We start from the raw sequence: 22627 nt of genomic DNA on the forward strand, positions 1-22627 counted from the left end.
ATCAAAAATCTTTGACTGCAGGGTGCTTCGGATCAAATGGTCTGGCGTGAGAGCCACGTTATTTCTCGTTCGCACGGAAGGAACCAGACAAGAATCTTCTATATGGATGTTGGGCACCGATCCAGAATCTGGACAAGAAGAGTCCATCCGTAATATATTGCGCATCGAGATCTTTTTTTTCTTTTTCTTTATTCGCATGAATTTCCTTAAAATTTGCCGAGGATTTTTACAAATTCAACGACGAATGGTAACGCAGTGAATCGCAGAGAATCTTGGATTCTTTTACATAGAATTGAATTATTTATACATTCGGTTTATTTTAATTAATCCTGACGGAGACACGAATTAATTCATTCTTTAAATATCCGATATTACAAAAATTTTATATCAGAAAATATACTTTTGTTAGATTTTATACGTAAGATTTGATATCATAAAAACAAATCAGTCTTTGTAACTTTGTATGTATCAACCGATTTGGAAAATCCCTAACAGCATATAGTGAAAGAAGGGTGAATGGAGATGGACGTGCAGGGTATTCTTCAGGGCTCGTTATTATTCAGTATCATCGCGATCTCTACCCTCAAATAAACACCCCGTCTGAAAGGAATGTGAGTTCTCGTTGGCACGACCATTTTCGTCAGAGATTTTTCTATGGAGTCTGGGCAAAGATCCAGTATCTGATTCAAGGCTCGATTTGATGTCCATGTAATCGATTCGGTCCGACTTTTTTGGCACTTTTTCATTTTACGATACGTAGTTTAAAATTACTTGGCATTGCTCAGATTAGATATAACTAATAAAAATAATAATGCAATAAGTGAAATAGTTTGTGATGCAAGGCTCGTTTTCGACTTTAATCTTTTATATGTATATACTATACGATTTCGACTTTATTCATCGTATATATGCATTTACACTTGAATAAGAAAAGTCATACGCGAGATAGCTTTTGTCAGAGTAAACCACCGAGAATGAAAATCCTTTTCGCGACGAAGAAAGCAGAGAAGCGTTCTTTCAAAAAATCTCGTTCGGCCTCGTGCGTTTCTAAAGACTATGAGTAAAGAATGCTCGCTCCAATTTTTGTAATCCATTTCCTCAGGCGTGCGCCGTTGAGAAGGACGTATGAAAATTCATTTGAGATGAGACGAAGGTTCATAATTAGAACGAGGAGCTTCGTACGAGAAGCGTCGAACAGAAAATCACAAAGAAGTGCTTCTTCAACTACTTCTCCTCTTTCATCCCTATTACTTCCTCTTTTAGTAAGAATACTTCTCGCGAGGATCTACGTTCAGGATACGTCTTCAACATAAAGAGTAAGAGAGATTTGAAGGAAACTTTCGTTCTCTCGAGCCATCTTTATTCATTGTTCCTATCGACAACGAGAAAGTGGGGGGGGAGGTTGGAAATGGAGGGAGAAGGAAAAGGGTTGAAAGGAGTGAGAGAATACGAAGGAGAATTAAACTTTTGGCCGGAGACAATGGGCAGCTCCCTTGGTATACACACGTTGAAAAGGCTACTAACAGGGAACAATGGTAACCTTGGCAATCTCTGTTCTGTCTCTTGTAAAAGATGGTCCAGAACGTTATTCGGCGTACCGTCGTCCTTGTCGATGACTACGGTGCTCCTGCTTTCGATTCACGTGGTAGTAATGCCGGTCCAACATTAATACTACTACGTTCTGCTTTCATATTTCGACTCGACATGGTTGTTAGCCCATCTCCTCCCTTTATATCGTTCTCCCTTTACGCATGTAAACGAGTTCGCTACCCTCCTCGACTTACATATTTTAGAGAACGTCTTGGAGAAGGAGTAAGAGGATGTATCGGGAAAGGGAGAAAGGGACGTTCGCGAATTTTTCGACGACTCTAGAGATCTTGCGCGTGATACATACAATTCCACGCCCACACTAAAATTTATCGGACACTTTTATCGCATGCTTTTGTCGTTCTTCCTTACATTTCCAAGGGTGATTTCTTCTATACTTACGATCGTAAGTACACGCCTCCAGTTTTTGGCTACGTTGATTGTTTCCAAATTTACGATGAAAAAAGTCGTGTTATTACGCATTGTAAATCTTCGTTGTGGTTAAGGTTAATAACAATAAGAGGGATATAAGTTTGGCCAGAGGACGTTGATTTATAGTTTGAATATTTGGCTATGCCCTTTGTCCACTTCTTTATTTGTTTACTTACTCGTCTGTTATCCTCGTTGTTTCCTTAGTCACTCTCGAGAACTTTACCATCTCCCAGTATCAAGACAATCTGCGTTGAATCGATTCGAGGACCATTCGACGACGTGAATACACATTCAATATAACTATTCATATTGTATTCGAAATACCAGAGACAAATATTATGCAATTGTTTATCCAAATAATTAAGATTAATAAAGAAAGATTCGTTACAAGAACAATATTTATCGAGGTACGATCGTTAATGCTTAATACTAGCTTCATTACTTTTCATTCCAGCGCGTTCTACTACTTTCTATATTCGGCCACATTCCGCGATAGTTTTCTTCACGACGAGATCTCTCGTTACGGTACTAAAGCGTACGCGAGATTTACGAGTATTTTGTGTAAAGTTGGAATGGAACGACAAGGGAGAAAGTGCGAGGAAGCAGGAAAGTCGAAGGTTTAGGATGGTTAGGGGGTGAAAACAAGGCATCCCTGTCTCCAACGAGCATAACGATGTTGTACAGGCATCGGTACGTAGTTAATTATCTTCTCTGCGAGTTTGCCTGACAACGGCTCGAACGGTGAGACGAGTCATTAATTTTTTACGTAATTAGCGAACGAGACACGAGACGTAGGAAAGGAAAGAACGAAAGAGAGAAGAGAAAGAAGAAGAGTTTTGGTGAGCCAGTGGAAACGAATGCAAAAGAGTACTCGAAATGTGCTGATTGCATTACCACGGAAAGACGAATGGCCGCTTCGGTGAATGGGCTCGTTAACTCGCACGCTTACAAATTGCCCACCATTTTCCTTCTCGTAGACCCCATCCTCTTTTTTTTTCTACTCCAGAGCAGGGAAAATCCGACGGATCTAGATATCCAGTTGGTGGGCTACCCTACGAGAGAATTCCAGGCTTGACGTAGATAGCATCTCGTTTTCATAACCGGTTTAGAATTATCATGTTGGCTTCCTCTGTAAATTAACTTTGCATAATTGAGCTGGTTTCTGCTAAAGAGTAGATAATCTCCGTTTTGGCGCCCTTGGCGTAGGCGTGAATATTCGGATTGACCTCCCCTCCCTACCCCCTTCGTTCCAACGCATTTCGGTAACACATTATCATCGATTCCGATCGATGCCATCATGAATCACGTTTCAAATTAGCTCTCACCGATATTCCCGGCCATTGCCGATAACCGTCACGCAGTTATATCGCACTGATTTTGAAACGAATTGGTATATTTTACGGTTGGTAATACCGTCTCGTTCGCCTCGCACAAATGATATTTGTATAATACCTGGATTAAAAGATTTTCTGAGGGACGAGAGAACGCAGTCGTATTGTTCGTTGACTCGTTTTCAAGATTACACCCTTTTCCTTCTCTGACGAGAGGGCTTCTTTAAATTACAAAAGGGTTCATAAAAAAGAGTCTCGACGTGACGACGATGCTCTCTCTCTCTCTCTCTCTCTCTCTCTCTCTCTCTCTCTCTCTCTTTCTCTCTCGTCCCTTCTCTAATAACAGATTCAATTACACTCGTGTACGCTCGCTACGAGAGATTCCCATGATGTGGAGAAGCATGCAAAATGTAAGAAGACGAGCAGAGTTAGTAGAGAGACTAGTGGCTGCGAACGTGACTCTTACCTTTACCTTATCGTAGCCACGTTTTACCTTCGCCTCTACCTTTGTAACCGGTGACCTCGTCCCCAAGGAAATGACCGAGAACGATCTAATAAAGCCACGGGACCTTCCGCTTCTATACTGCTTGCCCGAATATTTTTTTATGTCTTCCATATAAAAGCCATAAGCGGCAGGATTGGGGATCCTTTATCGGCGATCAGGGGAATATTTCTGTACCGCTATATTTTCTCAAATATCATTGTATTTTTCACTTCGTCGTGTGTCCCACACGCACACATTCGAGTCTAACGCTTTCTCCTTCTATCGAAAATCGTCTGATCGATGTAATAGTTTAAATTTATTTAAATTTGTTTAAATTTGTTAAGTAAAAAGAAAAAAAAAAGAAATCGCATGATGTAACTATACGAATGAAGTGAAATTCTTATATTTACATATGAACATTTCAATTTCGAGTCACGGTTTTATCGTCGGTTTCTTCTTAATCTGAATATATCTGAAATAACAGTTAGGACAGAGAGGTAATATTTAAACGTGGAATCGATAGACATGGATTAATGAAACATACCAAGAAAGAGTCTTATTATCGCAAGTGCAATTTATTCTCTCGTTCGATAACAGTAAGTACATTCGGACAAATACAAATATTCTCTCACATTTCTATCATCATGGTAATTCCATCGACATCGATCTATAGGTATACCATTAACGTAAAGAATACGTAAAAAAAAAAACGCATCACCATTTCCATATAACATTTCGTAGGATAGCATTACGCTTCAGAGAGAACGCTCTAGAGATAACGTTCGATTATTCATCGGCCGTCCGGCTCGTCCGCACGATGATCCGTTCCAAGGGGATGAATAACGTGGAACTCGCTGAGAAACTGAATGAGAATGAAAGCCAAATACAACGAATAAAGAAGATATCCATAGGAACGCCGTGCCGTCGCTGCTGTGATGTTCATGTAAATGATGGTAGTCAATAACGAACAGAATAGAAAAGTTAGACATCCCGGTGCCATGTTGCTCAGACGAATTTTCGTTTTTAAATCCGAAGAAGATGCGGCTGCTATACCATAAGTCAATCCTAGTCCCAATAAAGTATTAAATATAGGACTGGCAAAACAGGCTGCATAACCAACCTTTGAGAAACCTTGCCGAGCTATCGTCGTATTGGATATCAAATCTGTAATGAGAGATTTTTATCGATAATATTTCATTATTGTTATTAAAGGACGATTTTGTAGATTTATCTTCGTTCTTAATTCGAATATTACGTCTATACTTGAACTAACAATAATATAAAATTCTATTCGGAAAACAGATCATGCAATTTTGAAATAGAAAGCATTTCTTATATTCGAAATGTAATTACGGATTTTATTTGTCCTGATCGGGCGCTAATTAAGTACTAATTGCAGTGTCATATGCACGATGTCTAAGACATTTTTAAATACGATATGACATTTCATTATGTTATTCTTTATGGATTATAGAAATTATTGGAAATGATTTTGAAATTCTATTTTCTTTTCTTCGATAAGGAATAAAATTTTGTCACCCGATATAAACATAAATAAATAACGTCGTATATTCGCGTATATACTTTCTCTTCTCGCTTTATAATTTCATTTAACTTCCATCGAGTCTCATGGAAACTTTGTTTTCTTATCCGAGTCATCCTCGGTGCAATAAGCATGCTTGAAAAAGCTAGTTCGGTGTAATCGCATTTCATGAGACGAGAATAAACGTCGTTGCATGAACGGAAATAATTGAATTTGAGTTGAACGAGATACGAGGTATTAGATAAGTTCCGATTTCAGGACGATAATTGAGACGTCGAAATGAGCGATACCAAGTACAGTAGGAATGAAATTACGGTGCTTTGAGGTAAAACGATGTAGTTAAGAAAGTTTAAATTCGTTTCGACCGATAAAGTGGATGAACAATTCGATCGGAAAAGAATATTTTGTTCTATTTTAAAAGGACAATAAAATACTACTAGAAGAATTAATTAACGTTCTTTAATGACATCTTTCCCTTTTATCTCGATTCTTCATCTCCATTCGTGGTATTTTCTAAATATTATCTATTAAATATTTTCTACGTCATACTTTTGAACAAAATAAACAGACGGAAATTTTTGCTTCATATCCGAAGGCAATCAATTTTTACATTTCGATTGAAATACAACCCCGTTTGTAAAAAACTGTTTGTAGTATATCGTTGTGTATCAACGAAACCTTTTCATCGATCGAACATTATTTACTTTTTTTTTTTTATCGAATGATCGATGTTCCGTATCGAAGGAGTAAATTAATTCCCGAAGGAATTTGTGAAAATAATCCGATCGTTAAAAAGATCGAATCGTAAAGTTGTCTACTGTTTAGAGAGCATTGTTATTTTCCATAAGTCATGAAATATCAAAACGAAGTCCTAGCGTTAGTTTCCGTAAACGTTGATAAGTATGCACGTTCGCTTTCTACGTATGAAATACATTTTTCATATTAACTCACCCCCGATGCTATTACCCCAGGCAAGAAACGTGATTCCCAGCATGGCTTTTGAAATACTACAGGCAAATCCAATGCATCCTAGCACAGCCATTATTTCTCCAGCCACGAAATGAACTGTCAGCATGCCGATCAAAAATCCAAAAAACGCAAAAGCCTACGTTTATTAATTCGGGGATTACCTTTGTCAGAAGTTTTTCTCGATGATGAAATGTAAAAAAAAAAACCGAAAAGAAAAATAAGAAAAAATTAATATTTTGTCAAAATTTTAAATAGAAGAAAAGACGAGACTCACATTATGATACTTCGGTATGCGATCCACGCGAGTCGTTAGAAACACAATTACACCAATTAGAGTGCCAAAAGCGAAGAATATCGGTAGTATCGGCACCTTGCCAACCTTCACTTGCCAGACTGCAAAGGAACGATGAAAATTAAATAGAGGTCAACACTTTTGACGTCAAACGATCGTATCGTCGACGATTCGTGACTAACGCCTCTTGGATTTCGTGTAAAATCAGCGGGAACGAGTTGACACGATATTCGTGTCTGACTAATGTTAGTAGAAAGGGGAAAGATTTGCACTTTTTATTCTCCCATTGCTCGTTTCGATATTTTTTTATCGATAGCATCTAATACTCGATTGCGAAACGTATGTATACGTGAACATTTTGGGTCATCCATCGACGATACGTTTCGTTCACCGAGACTTATTTCCGTTCGACATATTTTCTTCCAAACTTTTTTTTTTTGCCTCTCTATAACAAAATTCATGCATTCACGTCGATAAATTACTCGGTATATTTATCGTGCGGAAAACGCTGACACTCGCGATATTTTCCGAAATGCTTCGGTAGGAAAAAACCTTTTCTGTTTCTACCAACGAATAGACGATTTACCATATTAATTAATTGACTACAATGAGAATAAGCATGGGATATATTAAAGGGAAGGAAAAACTTGAAAGAAAAAAAAAGAAAAGAGAGGAAAAGAAGAAAAGAGAAAAACGATGTGAAGACGGAGAAACGCGTTTGTCACGTAATATTAGGTCGTACAGCTCGGAGGAGTCATGAGCCATAAGGAAATTAAATGCGAATTAAATTTCCCTTGAACGTGCTAGGAATGTTTCTCTCCTCGCGGAAAATCATTTCTTCGAGGATTCAAGGCGGCCGTCGTTTATTGGTACACGTAAAAAGAAAGGAAGAAAAAGATAAAGAAAAAGAGAGGGAAGAGAAGAGAGAGAGAGAGAGAGAGAGAGAGAGAGAATGAGAGAGAGGAAGAGAGAGAAAAAGCTTTCTACGTGTAGGCGTCTCGAGGATTAATGCGACTAACCGTTTAATAGAAACAACGCCACCGTCGGTGTCACACACAGCTGGAAGCAATTTAGCAGCTTGGACCAACCTCTCTTTTCTGCCGTAACGTTTACAACAGGTATAAATAATTGTAGGAGAAACCTAACAGGGGCACATAGAACCAGGATGATCTTAAAAAATCGGTTCGCTTGCTTCCAATCCTCTCTCGAAATCGGATTAATGTCGTAGAGAAATTCTTTGAAGAGGCCACTTGGTCGTTCGGCTACATCCTCGAATTCTCTATCAACCTTGATGCCATCGCTACGAATTCGTGCTCTCTCCAATTCAGTGGAAATAGCGATGTCTGTGTTTTGCAAATATTTTTTGTTTCTTTGTTTTTTATCTCTTACAACCATGTGCACAGATATGCGTAGGAAAATTTTATAAACTCTTTGCGACAACGTAAATCGAATTTTTTTTCTTTACCGAGCAACCGAACGATCGTGAAACAAATTTACGTGTACCAACGAGAACTCTTTGTTCGGAAAAAGAGTAAACGAAGGAAAGAAAGAGAGAAAGAAAAGAAAAGAAAAGAAAAGAAAAGAAAAGAAAAGAATGGAAAGGAAACAAAACAAAAGAAAACAAAACAGAAAGTAGGAACATCCAGTAGAAAGAAAGAATCGTAGACGATCCACGACAGAAAGTTGTTGAATAATTTAAAGAAAGGATAAAAAAAAGAATAATACTATATTTTACGTGGAAGGATAATAATCGTGGATAGAACGAGTGACCTTTAACGTTTTCACTACGTAGATAGGATCTTGAAAATGGTTAAAGCAGGAATATATGTACACGTACGTATGACCATCGCGTAAAGTCATTGGAGCGTATTCGATCGTACTTAATAAGAAAAAAGAGCCAACAATAATAACGAAAAAAATAAAAAGGGAAATAAGATAGAAAGAAAGAATAAAAAAAGAAAATAAAGACAAGTGGAAAAAGCGCGAGAGAAACGGAATTGGTACCGAGTTTGGCTCGGAAGCCAAAAGGACGGCTCCTCGTGGGAATCTGTGAGATGGCGATAGCGTCCGTATCTTTGTTCAGGAGATAAGCATGTAATACATCTGGATCTGGTACGCTTGGGATTCTACCTGAAAGCACGGGAGCGTGTCTCGAAAAGTAAAGGGATAAAAGGTGAGAGAGGAGAGGGAATGGATACTTTCCATGACGTTGTACTCCTCTCGGCGTTCGTTTTAGAACCGGCACGAGCGAAACGCACTTTTCACTTTTTCCTCTCGAGTATCACGCCATTGCATTATCACGACACCGACAATGAAGAGAACGTAGAGGAGAATGAAGCCTGTAATTATGAACGATATCAACGTTGAAATAGCAATTTACTGGTGTACGATGAAATTCTCTCGAATTTACACTTTTGTTGCTTCATTTTCACTTCGATCCTTGTGAAGCAATCGGTGAACCAATTCCGTGATATTTCCAAAAGAAATATCGTGACTGATTTAAATTTACATTTTCGTTTTGTTTCGAATGACAACGATGAAACTTATTAGTTATATATTTTATATTGTTTATCACGTCCGTAATAAATCGTGATCTATCGAATGATAGGTGGATATGTAATATCGAGCGAAAATGAAGCATCGGTAATCACGGGAGAAATTAAAATTATCCTGGCGTTCGTTTTGGATAATGACAAAAATACGAACGACGAGTCACACCCGCCCGCTTCGACGGCGTCTTTTAAACGGAACTGAATTCAGGTCAACGAGTTTTACTACAGACTATATATGGTTGAAATTCGAATCTTTCGCTGATTAATAGGTAAATTCGTACTCGCTTTATTACAATCGGACTTTCCGGTAATGACGTATGTTGCAATTATTTCTTTTTTTCTTTTTCTATCTCACAAATTCCATTTCGTTTTCAATATAATATAATAATTAAATATATTAACCGTTATAATTAATCACTTAGTCGAATTTGCTCATACAAGGATTCATCATCTTGTTTTACGTTAAACCTTACAAGATCGATATTATACTATACCAAAAGTATCGAAGGGTTCTCTTCCTAAGTATTGGAAGAGTCTATGACCATGCGTGACGCTCGCCGAAACGGGATATAAATAATCCGATCCAATTTATGGCGGGTGAAAATCTTTGCTTGGCACGACAGAAACTATGCGAGAAAATGAAGAAGAGAGAAAGTACCAAAAAAAGAAGAGAAAAAGACAAAGATAGAAAGGAAAAGGAAAAGAAGGAGGAAGAAGAGAAATTGCTGGAAAGTCTCCGAACGTCAGATTGCGTGGCTCAGGTCGGGAGACGAATTCTCTTCGGTCGACTTAATTAAATTCACCCTCTTTCGAACCTTTTTTTAAAGTTGTTACCATCGGTAACAGTAATAGTAGTAGCAGTAATAGTAGTAGTATTAGTATTAGTATTAGTAGTAGTAGTAATAGTAGTAGTAGTAGTAGTAGTAGTAGTAGTAATAGTAGTAGTAATAGTAGTAGTAATAGTAGTATAGAAAAGCTCATACTTATGGCTTCCCATAGATGAACTCTCTCGTCATGTACAACGTAAGTTATCCAGCAGAGTGCCGCTATGTAAAAGCATGTATCTCTCATTAAGGACTTAAAATATACATGGAAAGGCTTGACCACGGCAAGGGAACCCGCGATTATCGTTGTCACGAAGATTCCTGCGCTTATCAATTCCATAAACATGATTATAAAATCCTCGCTACGGCATACGAGAGACGTGAAGATGTCAGGCGTTCCGTTTCCGAATGCCAATATCATCACACCGGCCATATTTTCTGACAGATGCATAACACTGGCTATCACTGATAGGGATGGACAAAAGCTGGAATCAAGATAACGAGAAAAGGTAAAATTAATTCGACTCTTTTCTAGCTCGAATGAACGGTATCTTTTATGGATCTATTTTGGTTTTGTATTCTTTTCTTTCTTTATCATGCGAAATAATTCCAATTTTTTCGTATTTCATATTTTTACGATAAAGAACGATCGAGAAATGTTTGAACCTTCGATATCATTGATAATAGTGAAACGTTCGTCTAAAAATAATGAGGGTCACAGTTCATCAAATTATACTTTTCTTCACGGCGACTTTAATCTCATCGTTACGAATTATCCACGACGTTCGTTTATTTAAGTCGACATTATCTCGAACGTTCGCGTTAACAGCGAAGTTAGATTAGACGTATAATCGAAATCATCGTCGAATTATCCCTCACATATTCAGCAACTTTATTAGTTCTAAAAGTGGCTCGCATCGATTACACCGACCACCTCGTCGTCGACGTCAAGTTGCATTTCTTTTTAATGGCGAGCCGTAAAAACGTTCTCGTTGTCGGTCTCTCAATTAAAATCACATCGTATTTTACCTGGAACTACCAGCAATTATGCTCGAAAGAAGCACAAGGTAAAGACGAACGGTAACGAAAAAGGCCATGATTAAAAATTACGTCAATTACTTATGCAATTGAAAATAATTGGTTCAAGACCCTAGTCGAATGAGTAATACTTTAATTTCGTAAACCAACCCAAAAATACGACTACGATTACTGTTAATAGATTTGTTTAAGAAGATTCCGTTTTTAATTACATAATACCAGTTAGAATGTTTGTATTGATACCTGCCATCATCGATCACTAATCGAATAAAAAGGAACAAAAATAATACTAGATATCATATATATCTAAAAGCGATAAACTCTATCGATATTTCGCGATATATTGATGGCGTTCGATACACATATATACACGTAGGATTTCGCGGTTGGAAATCACGTACAATATCGTCAACCATGTCACGTAATCCGTTCATCGATTCGTGATTCGAAGAGAAAGAAAATAATTCGTTTACGGATTCTTAATTTTTCGAATGTAAACTCGACTTTCGAGAGATGCAACGTACCTCGCGCGTCGTATTTCTTATAAAGCACGCGTTATAAAAATAAATTTTACAAAGCTGTTTTAGTTTCTCTTTCTTTAAGTCCATTTATCGTCTTTCAGAGGCACCACACAATACCGAGAATTTCACTGATCGACCCAGCAGAGAAACTCAAGCGTATGTAGGAAAAGTCTACTTCGAATAAAAGCTGAAAATCGCCTGAGTGTGTTTAGCTACGCCCGGAGTAAAATGCTTCACGGTTCTCAACCTGATTTACGTGAAGTCCTTAACTTTTTGTTGCTCTCGTCCCTTTCTCTTGTCTCTCGCGAGCTCTTTCGCGAGCTTGCTCGTTCGTATCCCAATAATAACGATAAGTTTAAACGAATTTTCCGGTCGATAGAATAGATCGTTTCAAAAGATAGGTTGACACAATTTTCTTTCTCTTTCAACGCGACTACGACCGATTCTTTATTCGCTATATAGAACTTTATGTTGCGAAATGATATACGTTATATGAAATGTAAGTGTCTCGCATTATTGCTTTCTTCGTTTTCTTTTCGCGCTCGGTAATCGCAATTTTTGATTTTCGCTTCAATCAATCCATTATGTTTTCTGATTTCCATTTTCAATACGGTTATCGTTGAACCAGTAAAGTAAAATCTAAGTCGCAGTATCGATGATCGATATTATATTTATGAGTTAAAAAATAATATTTTCGGTAAAATATTTGTAAAATATTTGTAATAACATACAAACTATCTGCCGTGACTCCAAGGATGAGGAAGAGATAGAAGAGCCAGAGTAGGAAGAGAAGAATGCCGAAGAGAAATAGGGGTGTATTTTCCGATCGGAAAATGCAAAAGAGCTCTGCGGTATACTGCACGACGGAGTCCCTGTAGCAGTCTTGTGTTTTCTTCACCCATTCGCAACGTTCCTCTGCAGGAATATACCAAAGGTATGAACAATCATCCTGTAAAAGACAACTCAGGAGGCTCGTATCTACGTTGAAACGAGAAAATTCTGCGAGAAATTTACTTCGCGTATCGGTAAAAGTCCGTATCTGAGAAACCGTTTCAATAAACCTCCGCTTTCCATAACATTTTTCGAGATATTCGCGAGGAAAATCATTTAACCTAAACTTTTCGATAAAACATTTACGAAATCTTACAAATCGATTTTACTCGCTCAACTGTCGAAGATAATCAATTGAATATTACGTAAATAAAGAAATTTTTTTATGATCGATGTATATGTATGTGTCCGTGAGCATATCGATCAATTAATTCATTGTTCATACGACATGTGTCATATAAAATTTTTGATATAGTTTTTCTCGCGTGGGACTTAAAAAATAGTTTAAAAAAAATAACGTTTTATGTACAATATCCTTATCACGTCTTACATTTACAATGATTTATCGTTTCATAGTCAGAGATACGTGGCTACCTATCAAACTGATCCATATAAATATTTCGACAGTCGAATCCAGGGCAGCATGGTTGCGTAAATCTTTGAAGATAGGAATAAATCGATAAACGTACGGACGTCAAGATTTATGGATTCTGCGCGCGAATCTTATAGATCCATAAATTCGTGCGTGCATCCGTAGACCAGTAACACGTAGATCGTTTTACGTAAACGTAGCGAAAGAAATGATTGCTATTGCCAAACGTTATGAACGTTGGCTATTTGATTTTACTTCGAACTTTATTAAAACTGGAGATAGGGAGTAGACATCAAAAAAATACGTTTCGTTTCACTTTCAATAAAATTGCTCCATTAGATTTTATAGAAAAATCATTTTCATTTAAGTTAGAAACAAAAAGGAAAACAAAATAAAATAGCTTAGCGTTAAAGAAAGTGATTATACTCGAAGTATTAACTATCCCTATTATTCATTCTGAAATATTTTAACAATTTGTGTAGATTTACGTGCTCCCATGTAAGCTCGCATCTAACAGCCAGTTTCAACGGACGGTGGATTAGAATTCGAACACTATTTAACTCGAAAGTTTAGGCCCTTGATTGGTGAACGTAGCGCGGTTAAACTCGATTTAAATTTTAAACCGCGTTAGTGGAATCGTCCCTAATCTAGGTACAATAGAAATGTTGTAACTTCGATGGCTCTCGTGTTATAAAGTTTCCAATTTTACGTAATACGATCGTGGGTCACGCAGTCTCGAACATTTTTAAAGTTACTGAAAGTTTCAGCTTTTAAAAGAGCGATACGAGAGAATTTAGTATATTGGAAACGAAACATAGAAAAAAACATTTCATTTGATTTTTTTTCGGTTTGTTTTTAAATGTTTCTCAAACGTACGTGTTTAAACATTTTTCTATAGGATTTAAAGATAAAAAAACGAATTGAGAAATTTATCGAAATGTGGGAAAATTTCACGAGTATCATCGCGCGGTTATATTAGAGAACATTTCAGAACAGATAACTTTTTTAAATTGTTCGCGTAGCATGCACTTTTCGTAATTTATGTCTCTCTCGTTTCTGGATAGATAGAAGAACTCAAAAATGCCGCGAGGTACTATGTCTGTATTCACTCTGTACGGACGTCCATTTACGCAGAATGAAATTTAGTGAAACTTTGTTTTCTTTTAAATACGTAGAGGCGTATATAGTTACAATTTCAATTTCGTTGGGTTCTAGAAAACGAGGCGCATTCCTATGCGAATGTGAAAAATAAGCGAGGATTGTTCTACTTTCATTAAGTAAAGGGTTAGAAAGAATGCTTTTTTCAAGAGTAGTAAGAAAACATTCATTAGACACGATACATTTATATACATTTTTCCTTTTTTTCTTTTTCTTTGCCATTTTCTACAAAATATTTATATCGTACATTATAAACTTGTCCGTAACTCTTTCTAACTAATTATCATACGCCTCAGAATATGTAGGTAAATGGGTATATACGCGGTGGATATAGTAAATCTTTTGAAAACTACGAAGTAATATCTTACATCGAGGTCGTTGTTAAAGCAATCGCAAAAGTTTTATATGGAAAAAGTTGTTGGTAGAATTTTTCCTCGCGAAGACAAATCCGAAAAATTCGTTAGAGGAGTATGGATTTTTTGATTTGTAATTCGTTACGCGAGAATGCAGTGTTTTAGCTCAGAGATGAGACATAGAGAGAAGACGGATGGCCTCTGGCTTTTTCTACAGCCTTGTAATTGTGCATTCAAGGGTGTCGTTGTTCCACGACACTGAGGTGAGACTGAACAGGAACACTCGTCCACACTCGTCCGATGCGAGCAAGAGGCTCATTAGACACAGAGAGTCTCCTAGACCTCTCTTCTTCTCTCCCTTTTCCGGTTTGTCAGAGGACGATAAAAAGAGAAGTGGCAGTAATGAGGACGGAAGGAAATGAAGCTCTCGAGTTTTCGAAGAATGGATCCTCCCTCTTCCCTTTCTCCCTTTCGCTCGTTCTTTATATATCTCTCTCGTTCGCAGTCCTCAATGGCATGGCCCAGGGCGGTATTATATCGACAGTTTTTCGATACCAATATCGGCGTGACCGAGGGAGCAGCGCAACTCTATCGTGGAAAAAAATATTAACCCGTTGTACTCGCTGTGATTGCTTTCAGTCGACTGAAGGATGGACGCACACGTTCGTGAATTCCGTAAATCAACGGCAATTTTCGCGGTTTTCGCGAATGGCGAAGAATAGAAATTAATTATTTAAGTAACTCAATCGTTTCCCCGTCGTTTTATTCACTTTTTCTTCGCCACATCAAATAGATATTTACCTAAACGACAAAATGTTCAATACGTTTGAAATAACAAACAAGATTCGTCGTCTTTGATCGACCAGTCCGTTATATCCATAGAGTAATACTTTGGGACAAAGCTCGCTCTCTGTTTTCATTTGCGTCCGTTATGGACCTTCATAACTACCTTTGAGTCCAACGTAATAACTCGCCTTTACAAATTATTTCATCGTAAAAGTCTTTTAACATGGAGTATTTTTTTGCTGCCGCTTTTTTGAATTCTATTGAAATATATTCGTTTGGTTTTGCGTTCGAGCGAAATAACATATAAAACAACATCTCGATAAATAGTATCACGCATTATCGTTACGATTGGTATTCTTGATTACACCGTATACAAATAATAAGCAATAGTTCTATTTATTCAATTATTATTCGATTTATAAATTCGTTTATTTGTTCACGATTTATTTTTATATTCTTCAACACTCACATTTCGTTATTAAATTCACTCATCTCTACATATTTACAATATAATATAGTCCAAACTTCATTGCAATCAAAATTATGCAAACACAACAGCTAAACATTTATTTGTGAATAATGCTAATAGCAGAATACTGGGACAAGCATTCGGTTTAATGACTATGGTTAAAGCTGTTTAGGTTAACCAAAACTGTCGTATCGTCACCATAGAAACAGCAGTTGGTTGGTCATGCGCGCATGCCCCTATGACCCATTTTGACTTGTAATTTGAGCTTGACTTTTCAAGATCCTCGTCGCGTACCATTTATCATTTGTCCTCTTTGTCGGTGCAAAAAATTTGATAAGAAACCTTTCGCTCTTTGCAGTTCTACGGAAAGGACTCTTAAAGTTGGTCTCTGTGAGATTTTCGTGACAACGATGCCGGTTAAACTCTAAGCACTATTGGGTAGCATTCGAGTTGTATAAAGGGGAAGTACGGTTTTCTCCAATTTATAAACTCTCTTCTTGTGTTATCTCTCTCTCTCTCTCTCTCTCTCTCCCTCTCTCTCTTTCTTTGTCTCTCTCTTTCGCAACGGTATAAACGAGTAGTACGACCAACCTCGCTCAGCTTTTCCGGTTTCCTCTTTTGCTACTTCACCTCCGTGCATTTATAATAAAGACCGAGTGATATAAGGCTGGAATATGCAAAAGCTTCTTTCTGCGAGCGTAAGACTCGACTCTTTACAATTAATTTAACGACGTCTTCGTAGCATTGTACTACCGAGCCACCGTGACGGAAAATTTACGAAGGCCCATCTTGCCATCTCTTTTATAACAAGTCGTCGATAATAACAAGTCCGCGTCCAGTCGGATCGATTGAACTCGCATGAAAGAAGAGAGCCGGATAAAACGCTCGGATTAATAACGTTTTATGAAGGATTCCGAACGGGAGCGATATCGGAGCTTTCATGTTTTGTGTCATTTAAATCGCGATCCGTCTCGATAGCGCTCAGAAACGTACGTATTGTGAAAGCGTAAAATAAAAATAACAATAAAAAAAAACAAAGAGAAAGAAGTGAATGAGAGAGAGAGAGAGAGAGAGAGAGAGAGAGAGAGAGAGAGAGAGAGAGAGAGAGAGAGAATGAAAGGGATAAAGAGCTTGGAAAAACAAGAGTCATACGTACCGAATAGATAAATCGTTGTGGATCTGTAACTTTTCCTCGTTTCATTTCTTATGTATTTGTATATGCGTGTGTTTTTCTTGCGATATACCAATAATAAATATAATTTTAGCTGCAATTGCGGCAAATCCCTTTCTTCCCCTGATATGCACTAATTTTTATGCTTTTTATAAATACCTTTCGATAAAAAAAATTAATAGTAAAACAATTTCGATTTTAATTCGAAAAATTGGAAGACAAAAAGAAAAATGTACTAGTTTGAATTTACAGTCTCAATTAAACTACAGTATCAGATATTAAATATTTTTTCAATAAAATCCTTCGTTTAAAACGTGAATTTGAAGGATCCATTAAAAAAAAAAAAAAAAAAAAAAAAGAGAGACAAGAAGAAAATAAAAATGGAAACAAAAATAAATTTGAAACCTATCTGCGTAAATGAAAAATATAATTCGTTGATACGAATAAAGATAGGATATAGAAAAATAGTTCGTACAATGATAGTATAAAATAACAGCACATAGCTTTGTTTCGAAATATTCAGAATGCAGTAACTAATAATTCTTTCTCTCTCTCTCTCTCTCTCTCTCTCTCTCTCTCTCTCTCCCTCTCTCTCTTTCTTTGTCTCTCTCAGTCTCGTTACAAATTTCAATTTCGTTCACTCGCTACAACCGATCGACATGATTTGATGTAATAAAAGCGTAGATGAGAGGCTAGGGTGGAGATTCGATTACACGGCGACTATATCGAGCCTTTCGTCTGACAATTGCGACGGTCCTTCGATAACTCATTGAAGCAGATGGTGCCGATAGGCGTTCTCGCGTTAACGCCGTTCGTTTTTAGCTTAGCGCGGAGAACATTGCCGCCACTTTAACACTTTAATCGATCTACAAATCGGCACGGCACGGCACAGCGCGGCGTTGCGATGTTGGGTATGTTGGGGGAGCAGGACAAGAGGGAGGACGGTGAAAGTTTCTTGTTTTTCTCGTATCGTGCTATGGGAATTCGTAGAGTCGATACCGATATAAAATCAAACGTGGCTTCCTACCTTCTTCCTTCCATCCTTCCTTTTTTTTCCTTTCTATTATCTATTTATCTATCTATCTATCTATCTATCTATCTCTTTCTCTTTTTCCCTTCTCTTTCTTTCTTTCTCTCTCTCTTCTTTGCATACGCTCGCGTATTTTTCCAGACGCAATAAGCAATGGAATTTTTCACGTCTAGTCGATTGAATTTTCTTTCTCCGCCGAGAGATCCATTCGAGTTCTCACCAATAAAGAATATAGGTATCTATAAGATTAATCATACCTTTCGAAAAATATCGAACGCGGCGGTTAAAACGTTATTTGTTTAAAACGTTATTACGCTACAGATAAACAAAATACTTCCTTTTTTTTCTTTTTTCATTTTTATTTCGTATTACCTAACAACCATAGCTTTTGTTTTTTGCCAATATTAATTGTTCGCTCGCGATAGTAGTTCTGCCAAGTTATAAGTTATATGAAGTAGACAAAGAAATAATTGCGATTGCAGTTGATGTTACGTCTATTAAATAATACCAATACCATGGTAGATATTTTCCGTATAACTGTTCTCAAAAATTCAGATTTATGGTGGATAACGTATTCTGTTCAGTACACGACTTCATCCATAAGTCTAATGGATTGAACCGAAGAGAAGCCTTTCGTGCTTTTTCCTCGATATAATTTAATACAGATGGAAATAGAGCTATTATTGACGTATTAGAGAATTTAATGATAACGGAAAATATTTCTACGTTTTCTTCTATCGTTGATACTTTCAATGAAAGTTTTTAATAAATGTTTCCAGGATATAGAAGAAATAGTTAAATCTTATTTGCTAGCAATCTCTTCAGACTTCTCAATCATCGTTCGAAGGAAAATCGACGGAAGTTTAACTCCAATGCAAAACCATTTTCAACGAAGTAGGGCACGTTCAAGTACTAATCTACGGATGGAGGTATTACGAGAATAGGAGTTCTGCAGTAAATTACCTTTTGGTTTCCATCGTGCGTGATAAATAATCGTACTATTAATTTAAAGAAAGTATTTTATCTTTAAAGAATCACGAATAAAAAAATTATATATATATATACGGGATTAACATTGAAATATTCGTCAGAAAAAATCAAGAAGTATATATTTCTCCAGTGATATTGCTATTAAAAACTTTTTTAAAATTTTTGAAAATAATATTTCAAATAATTTTATAGTAGCTTTACAGTACTCTAATAATACAGTACTCTGATATTTCAAATCATTTTATTTTCATCTTATGAAGAGTTCATAAGAATTAACTACAGCAATAATGAACAAAATTGCTGGAAATGTGACTGGCATGAATATTATTTTTATTTTCGGTCAGTAACGTAATGTTAAAAGCGACGTGATGCGTGGACGTTTCAAATGGAAAAAAATAAAGAAGACAAATATGGGAAATTTAAAGCGGAATATCTTTTTTAATGATCCTCGATCTATAACGTAGATTCTACTACAATTTGTTGAAAAAAAAAGAAAACACGTACTTGAACATTCGTTTTCTCAAACAAACGTAATACAAGAGTCTGTAGTCGCGTACGTGTCCCATGCTCATGGCGATCAATTTGTAATAATCGCTCGTCGACTCGAAAAACCTCGTACAACTCAACTCGTGATTCTTCGTTTTATGGAAAACGAGTGTTGGATAATATTTGAAAAAAATATCTACGCACGTGCGCAAAGTCGTTAATACGTGCATACGGTTGTGTCTCATGTGATTATGAGTATCAATAACATGATTTAAAAAGTGATTAGGAAATTTTTCATTATTTTTTTTTCGACGAATAAAAGCATTAAATTTATATAATCTCTCTTAAAAATGCTTAACGTTACGTCGATATGAACATTTTCAACCTTGTTATATTTATTAAATGAACGATCGATGATGGACGAGTTTTCGGCTTATATTAATTAAATCAAGATTAAATAACACTCGTAAGTCATACTTAGCGGCTAGGAAAATTCATTAAAAGCGTGACGATTCTCTTGAATATACATGTCACGGTTTCTCGCAACTCGTTAGTTTCGTAACTGGCGAATGTCACGTAGCACCTGCTATCCGTCTCGCTTTCGCAATCGCTGCACTCGGTGGCCGGTTATCACGACCAGTTGTAAATTTTTTGTCCGTGATAAAAGAACGCTCTGGTCGTTGTAAAAATTTGAACAGCGAGCTGGTACTTTAGTTTTATATTCCTTAAATATTTTTATGGGAGTACTGTATCGAGGTATGTACGTGGATAAGTATATTGTATACATACGTCTGATATGTCTATGTATTTACGTAATTTCCAACAAGAACGGTTAACGCACGGATCATTCTCGGTTTAATGACTTTCCCAAAAGTTCGCTCTAGCATCCAGATAGTCCAGATTAGTTTTCAAACTTTCCTACTTCCGCGAGAGTTCGAGTCTTCGAATTTATTTTCAACGGATAGAGGTCCTACGAGGAAGCCAGACACGCCGTGTATCGTCTCGAGTGGATAACGCGAGCCATAAACAGCCATCATCGACGTGGAAGCGCACGTTCCTCTGGCCGCCGCCCAAATCGAGTATTCGAGTTTATCGAAAAACTCTACAACGTCTCGGATCTCTTCTCGTTCGCTCCAAGTCCTTCTTATCTTTCTCTTCCTGCTCTTCACTTAGTTCTTTCCTTCACTCTTTTTTCCCTTTCTCTCTCTCTCTCTTTCTCTTTCTCTCTTTCTCTCATATACACTTATTTGTTTCACCAGATAGTACATACGAGTATTTACATACATAATATGGAGAGTCAAGGCATCCATTCCATGTACTTAACGTTCCGCGGTAACTTCAGCATTTTCTCTCTGTTGCACTTTCCTAGTATTTACTGTGGTATTTCCTCGAATGTTCGGTAAAAGGCTGCGAAAGTCCGATATGCTCGACGCGTGTACTTGAGATCTGAGACCAAAGTAAATAAGTACATACTCGATGCAAGAGTCGAAATTATTTCGAAGGTCCAGGCTCAAACTTAGAATCCTTTGTAGAATAAGTATATTATCGTTTTCTTTTAATTAGATATCTCAATATAATTTTTAGTTAGATATTTTCGATCGAATATTTTATATCGAAGATTTCGACGATGAAAGTATCTCTGAAAGTGTATGTCGAATCAAATGTTTTACCTTGGAATAAGTCAGTACAGACTCATATATCTCGATTCTGAAATATCTGAGAAGATATCTGATATTTTGCCAAATCGTAAAATCTTTGAACAGAAACGTGAACTTGCTGTTAATCAGAGAGGACAAGGTCGAGGATACATAATATATATATTGGTAAAGTTAGAAACCTTTTTACTTTTGAGGAAAGTGTGAAATGGTAACAATCTCGTGACCTCTTTTAACCAGTTTCTTCAACAGAAGTTCTTAGACCTTGTAATAGCTCTTTGTTTAATACGGAAAAAGCACTAAATTCAACGACTCGTGTCTAAGATTCAGTAGTACACTCAGCTTAATATGGATCTTTACATACGACGTAATTCATTTATTTAATCATGAAAATTTTATCGCACGAATTGCTTAATTGATATTTTTTATTACTGATATTTATCATTATTATGTTTTATTTCGTTGCACGAAAAGGATAATTGCCCGTTTCCATATTAAATCTTTAATAAGTAATATTTTTCTCTGTCAACGAAAGTATCATTTATCTATTATTCATATTTCAAATGCTGTCGTGAAAATCAAATTTCTAGCATTCCTCTATACGTTCTTCTGCCATTTCGTTCTCTACGATATTATTCTTTCATATGTCCTATAAATCTTTTTCGATTCGTTTCGTATATCTTAATCTCAGATTCTGTCCGATCTCGTCTATCCTCTAACTTCTCTCAAGAATTTTCAATCGGAATTTCTATAATATTTTTTATCATCGTTTCTTTACTAAGTTGTTCATTAAACGTTACGGTACATTAGAACGTCTTAGGCTACAGATATAAACGTTTTCGCATTGTAACGATAACACAATAGTTCCTCGCTTGAGCGAAGTGCTCTTATCAAATTATATTTTGCTTATGATTAATCGTCCCATTTTACGTAGAAAATTGGAACACGAATTACAAGTCCCGGTACTTACTTCTCGCGTACCAGATTAAAGTGGTTCATTATTAAGAAATGCACCGGAGAGAAATGCACAAGAACGATGAAATGAGGAGGTTGGAAGCGAGAAAATGAAAAAAGAATAACGGAAGAAAAGAATTCAGCTTTTAACCCATTCAGATCTAGCTCGAGTACCAAAAGTATTCTTCTGTTTAATCCAGTTGGAAAATGTGTCGATTCTCGAAAAGCAACGTGAGGTTGTTGGTGCTTGCTGCAACTGCAATTGTTGGTCTCGTTAAATTCAATTTTACGCATTGGGAACACGGAAGGAGAAGGAGTTCATTATAAATCTTACGAATATACATATATATATATACACACACACACACAGACATATATACATATATATACAGAGAGGAAGGAAGAACTTCATTCAGTGCGCATTCAGTTATTTTGAAATTTTAGGCGTAATTCTTGGGAAAAACATGCTCTCGGAGTATAACTATAATATTTAAGCAATGGCACATTTATTTAAACATTTTTTAACTCGAAACACGTGTTAAATATAGAATAGAATTAAATTAATAATTAAGTAGAGTT

The 22627-nt window shown here is 36.6% G+C and overlaps 2 protein-coding genes and 1 pseudogene across 2 annotated transcripts; all 3 read right to left on the reverse strand.

Moving 5' to 3' along the window:
• Nucleotides 1-4405: 4405 nt before the first annotated feature.
• Nucleotides 4406-7396, reverse strand: LOC122627409 (mitochondrial sodium/calcium exchanger protein-like). The gene is made up of 4 exons (XM_043808517.1): nt 7381-7396; nt 6621-6739; nt 6329-6482; nt 4406-4998 (listed from the first exon to the last, which is right to left on the reverse strand). The coding sequence occupies exons 1-4, from the start codon at nt 7394-7396 to the stop codon at nt 4625-4627; spliced, it is 663 nt and encodes a 220-aa protein (XP_043664452.1). The 3' UTR covers nt 4406-4624.
• A 211-nt stretch (nt 7397-7607) lies between these two features.
• On the reverse strand, nt 7608-11111 carry LOC122627410 (mitochondrial sodium/calcium exchanger protein-like). Its single transcript, XM_043808518.1, has 5 exons — nt 11044-11111; nt 10174-10499; nt 8897-8977; nt 8643-8768; nt 7608-7981 (listed from the first exon to the last, which is right to left on the reverse strand). Exons 1-5 carry the CDS (start codon nt 11109-11111, stop codon nt 7653-7655), a joined length of 930 nt encoding a protein of 309 aa, XP_043664453.1. The 3' UTR covers nt 7608-7652.
• Nucleotides 11112-18797: 7686 nt separating this feature from the next.
• LOC122627411 lies at nt 18798-22342 on the reverse strand (annotated as a pseudogene).
• Between the last annotated feature and the right edge of the window lie 285 nt (nt 22343-22627).

The sequence above is a fragment of the Vespula pensylvanica genome, chromosome 2 (genome assembly GCF_014466175.1).
Source record: "Vespula pensylvanica isolate Volc-1 chromosome 2, ASM1446617v1, whole genome shotgun sequence".
NCBI classification, from domain to species: domain Eukaryota; kingdom Metazoa; phylum Arthropoda; class Insecta; order Hymenoptera; family Vespidae; genus Vespula; species Vespula pensylvanica.

Bases quoted from the DNA above. Each gene is read 5' to 3' on its own strand.
- LOC122627409 (XM_043808517.1), bottom strand. The intron at 6,483-6,620 runs GTGAGTCTCGTC...TAATAAACGTAG, and splicing joins GCATACCGAAGTATCATAAT to GCTTTTGCGTTTTTTGGATT. The intron at 4,999-6,328 runs GTGAGTTAATAT...CTCTCATTACAG, and splicing joins CTGGGGTAATAGCATCGGGG to ATTTGATATCCAATACGACG.
- LOC122627410 (XM_043808518.1), bottom strand. From the start codon at position 11,111: ATGGCCTTTTTCGTTACCGTTCGTCTTTACCTTGTGCTTCTTTCGAGC. The intron at 10,500-11,043 runs GTAAAATACGAT...TCTTGATTCCAG, and splicing joins ATAATTGCTGGTAGTTCCAG to CTTTTGTCCATCCCTATCAG. The intron at 7,982-8,642 runs GTACCAATTCCG...TGCAAAACACAG, and splicing joins TGGCTTCCGAGCCAAACTCG to ACATCGCTATTTCCACTGAA.